Source organism: Argentina silus, assembly GCF_951799395.1.
Source record: "Argentina silus genome assembly, chromosome: 12".
In the NCBI taxonomy this organism is placed as follows: Eukaryota; Metazoa; Chordata; class Actinopteri; order Argentiniformes; family Argentinidae; genus Argentina; species Argentina silus.
In genome coordinates, this window is record NC_139666.1 from 6,732,982 (window position 1) to 6,738,027 (window position 5,046).

General features: G+C 47.7%; 1 protein-coding gene across 1 annotated transcript; it reads right to left on the reverse strand.

Moving 5' to 3' along the window:
• Nucleotides 1-5,046, reverse strand: hpxa (hemopexin a; the record flags this gene model as incomplete). The annotated part of the gene is made up of 9 exons (XM_083682540.1): nucleotides 1-230; nucleotides 1,241-1,519; nucleotides 1,859-1,954; nucleotides 2,294-2,506; nucleotides 2,731-2,884; nucleotides 3,303-3,460; nucleotides 3,732-3,848; nucleotides 4,533-4,561; nucleotides 4,991-5,046. 9 exons carry the CDS (start codon nucleotides 5,044-5,046, stop codon nucleotides 1-3), a joined length of 1,332 nt encoding a protein of 443 aa, XP_083538666.1.

The window sequence follows — 5,046 nt, forward strand, 5'->3', positions numbered from 1 at the left end:
CTAGTGGTCACAGCCAAACAGCTCCAAGGAGACCTTGTGTTGCTCGGGGAGGGCCTTGGAGGCGATCATGACCATGGGGCTCGCAAAGTGGTAGTAGTGGTTGCCAACAAACACCTTCAGGCCGTCAGGGCCACACATGCCAGCGTCCACCTTCTTGAAGAGGGTCAGCGGGACGTCCTTGAGGACACTGCGGGGGCTGGCCTTCAGGTCGATGTCGTAGACATTCTGGCCTGGAAGAGGAAGAGGGGGAGGATTTACCTCAGTCCAGTGAGAGGTCATTCATATTGAGCTAGTGTTAAAAATGTGTCAAGACAAGACTTGTATGGGTTGCGCATATCTCTGTGGCATTAGTTGCACCCAGGCCTTTAATACAGTATGTCAGTGTATTTATTACATACACTGTAAATCTTGGTTGGAGTCAGTCAACTAAATGCAACTAAATTCTGTATATTCTAAATATTTTTATTTGTCTGTATCTACTGTTATTTACTGCTTCTATTTCTGTTTCCATGTTGACTTATTACACTGTATTGTTGATGTTGGTTGATATTGTAGAACTGATCTGCATTTCGTTGCGTTGTGTACTTGAACCTTGAACCTACAAACTATTAATTCAGTGCAAGAAGTCTTATTGAATTGGAATCTCCAATAGTTTTTTTTCAAATGGAGGACCCTGCTACCTACATACCTTTTTTTTTTAACGGTTATTTTTTTTCAATTTTATGGGATAGAGATAGTGGAGGAAGACAGGAAAGTCAGGAGGAGAGGGTATGTCAACAGGGCATGGGCCGGATTTTAACCCATGCCAACATGGGCATATGTGTGCACTGGCCATGGTGCTAGACCACTGGACCACCCCAGGCCATGGTGCTAGACCACTGGACCACTGGACCACCCCAGGCCATGGTGCTAGACCACTGGACCACCCCAGGCCATGGTGTTAGACCACTGGACCACCCCAGGCCATGGTGCTAGACCACTGGACCACACCAGGCCATGGTGCTAGATCACTGGGCCACCCCAGGCCATGGTGCTAGACCACTGGACCACTGGACCACCCCAGGCCATGGTGCTAGACCACTGGACCACTGGACCACCCCAGGCCATGGTGCTAGATCACTGGACCACCCCAGGCCATGGTGCTAGACCACTGGACCACCCCAGGCCATGGTGCAAGACCACTGGACCACCCCAGGCCATGGTGCTAGATCACTGGACCACCCCAGGACTTCCTACGTACCTTTAACGATGTGGGCGATATGGCGGTCTTGGCAAACGAAGGCTGCATCCACGGGACCCTCGACCCCCAGCACCTCCTTCAGGGGTTTAGGGAAGCCCTCCAGGTGGGTGTGGGGCTCCCCGACTTTGTAAACGTACACCTCATCATCCTTGATCATGTAGAGGTGCTCCTCATAGGAGAAGACCGCGTCCACCTCACTGTGCAGCTCCTTGAAGTCTTGCTCGATGGTGTCGGCCTGCAGCGTCTCGTTGCCCGCATCCTGGCGCAGGAAGTGGTGCCCTGAGGGCCGAGGGGTAAGAGGAGTTATAGGGGTTGTCTTACACATGCATCAGGGGAGGCTGGTGGAGGTAGAAATCGGAGGACAGGCTCATTGTAATGCATGGAATGCAATGGAATGAGGAATGGTATCAATCATATCAAACACATCTGTATGATACCGTTTCTCATTCCGTTCCATCTATAGCAATGTCTCAAGTCACTGAACTTTATCAACGGGTTAGTGCTATCCCTTTGTTTGTCTATGGCCTATGTTTGGAATGAGAATCCTTCTTGGAATTCTGCATATTATGTTCTAGGTACCAAAAGCGCACACACACATCAGATGCAGCAAGGTCTCACCTCGGAAGGCGTAGAGGTTTCCAGCGTCGTCTGACGTGATGGCGTCCAGGTGGACACGACTGCAGCGCTCTCTTTCCAGGTGCTCAGAGTTTTTTCCTGGGGGGCGAGGCAGTGGGGAGTGAGGGGGTGGGTGGGTGGGTGATCTGTCTTCTGTCTTCTCTCTAATTTCAATTGTTCACAGAGTGTCTCCCATTTGTGTACAGTAGCATCTCTCTCTCTCTCTCTCTCTCTCTGTCTGTCCGTCCGTCCATCAGTCTGTCTGTCTGTCTGTCTGTCTGTCTGTCTCTCTGTCTGTCTGTCTCTCTGTCTGTATCTCTCTCTCTCTCTCTCTCTCTCTCTGTCTGTCCGTCCGTCCATCAGTCTGTCTGTCTGTCTCTCTGTCTGTATCTCTCTTTCTCTCTTTCTCTTTCACTCTTCTTATCTTTGCTCACTTACCGAACTTGGAGCACCTCATGAAGTAGTCCCTGGCCTCTTTGGGGTAGCGCCCATGCACGTCACCTGTCTTGGGGTCAAACTTGGAGAATTGGTGTCCATGGAAACAGTAGTAATGCTCCATGAAGCGGAATGCGGAGGTGCAGTTAGGCATGCCCTCAAACTCCTTCTCATCCACCTTCTGTGTCCGGACATTGTAGTGGTAGATGTCATCATCTGGGGAAACACGACATGGATCAACTTGAGAAAATATAATTTAAAGTAGTATATGATTTTTTATGTCGCATTCTGCATTAGTGAGTGGAGAAAAACCACACAACCTAAACCACCAAATGCAGATAAAAAAAGAAAAGGAAAACAAAACACATGATATGCATTAATATCATATGCATAACATGCATTCTTTGCTGTATTGCAGAGACACAGGAAAGTAGACCAACCCTTGAAGAAGATGACAGAGTCTTCATCACACTCAGGCTTGGGACACTCCACAGCAGCATCCAGATGGTTGGGGATCCCAGGGAATACCTCTGAGATGTCCTTGGGATAGCCCTCCTCCAGCTTGTGTTCAAAGAAGCTGAACACCTTGTGGTCCTGTGTCAGGGCAAGGGAGGAGAGAGATGAGAGAGTTGGTGACTATTTTGAGTGAGGTTATTAATAAACAGAGGGTTCAGGTCCGCAATGGAAAGAGACTGCTCATTTGATAATTAGGATTCATTAGGATTGATGTTTTCATAAGAGTATCAAGCTCTTTTTAATTCTATTACCTTACCGACCGTGCAAATAGTATTTATGGCCTGTATTAAGAAGACTATCTCTTTTGGGGAAGAGGGGTGAGGGGGGTGGAGGGGCAGTGACACTATAGAGTAGTGTATTATAGACTATACCAAGAAGGGTAGGGGGTTGCACTATACCATACCTTACCATGAAGAGTATCTGATTGGGGGTGTTGGGGTATTACACTATGGACTGTACCATGAAGAGTATCTGATTGGGGGTGTTGGGGTATTACCAGGAAGAAGAACATATGGTCGTGATGGGTGGGGTTGTCCTCATAGTGCATACGGAAGGCTGCATCCACGTGCCAAAGGTGGTGATAGTCGTCCAGCTCAGCGAATGACCCGTTAGACAGCTCGGCTTTACCATGGAAACCCTTGAACAGGTGGTCACCTGACAGGAAACAGCTTAGGTCAGTCACCAAAGAAACAGAGTAGCAGGATGTAACAGTAGTCATACCAATGAGTGAGGATCTATCGATAAGGAACACTGTGATTTTGTATTCAATCCAACCAATGTGCAAGAAGGGAATTGAGATTCAATTCATGAATTGAAAAATGCTCAACAAAATGTTAGCCTTGAGTGATTTGGACTGATTAAGATTCAAATCGACCTCTTACCCTGTTGGAGATGTACTGTACAGGGTCTTTCCATAATGACTCACCCTTGAAAAAGTAGGGGATTCCGACCTCGTTCACGGCCACAGCGTCCATCTCGATGCCTTCGCAGCGGTCGTGGACGGCTCCGGCGTGCTGGGGGTGGTCATGTTTTTCAGATTCGTCTGTTTTAAACACACAACCAGTCAGCTCCCAGAAAAGGCAAAGTGGTTGGTTAAAAGGCCTGGAGCGCCAACGAGACAAGCCACCACCAACATGATGCCCTTGGTGCACCATCACGGCTAGGATTGGTGGGTAGGTCAATGAAGTGTGCACTTGTGCACTCCTCCACGTGGGTTTATGAGCAGGAGAGTGGTGTAAGAGCCTAGGCTTATGCCAGTCCTATGCTTATACATCAGGGTGGACTAGAGCATTAGTGCACAGTTCAAGGCCAACCTGCTCACCCCGAGATACGGGTGCGTGTTCCGATTGTCCATGCCACAGAAAATGACCAATGTTTACGTATGCTTTACGTCTGCCTCCAGTGGCCATGAGGGGAACATGACACAGAGGGGAGGAAGTGCTGAATAAGGAGGTGGCTTTTTTATGCTAATTCTTGCTAATTCTAGTTGCTTATGCTAATATTTGCGAATGCCTTCCCGACAACTTATCCTAACCGTAACCACTCAAAGTTAATGCCTAATATTGACTAACTGACACGCAATTCGTAATTCACATGGTCAAGCATACGTACACATTGGTAGTTCTCTGTGACATGAACAATCGGAACATGAGTCCATATCGGCATGAGATCAGGTTGTCAGGGCAAAGGACACAGAAGTGCGCAGAAATGACTTCCTGAAACTCACCTCCCTCCCCATGTCCTGCTGCATGGTGCCTAGGGGGAGGAGAATACAGAGAGAGACCAATCAAAACAGAGCACGGAATCATAGAATTAGAATTCCTCCAGCTCCAATAGAATTAATTCTGAATTCTAATTCTATCCATGGTTTATCACTGTCATAAGAAGGTATGAGCTTCCTGAAGTACGGTCTCTGGGACAATGTGAGGTGAAGGTATCATTGAGGAACACCAGGATCACAATCACTGAGGTTCTGGCAATCATTTTAAATGGCATTCTCAGTTACATATTTGAATATTGAAGTATATTCAAGTGGAAGAAGCGCTGAGACTGACATCCTTTCAAAATGTCTGAGGAGCAGTTACAACATGAGTAGGGTACTGTATCAGTAAGTCTTGCACGACCACAATGAGATTTCACTGAACTCAAGATGAAAGTGAAGGGAATTATTAAGACTGTACTTACGCATGGCTGAGAGACAGAACCAGGGCCAGACACAGAGTCTGGGAGAGCAGCTTCAT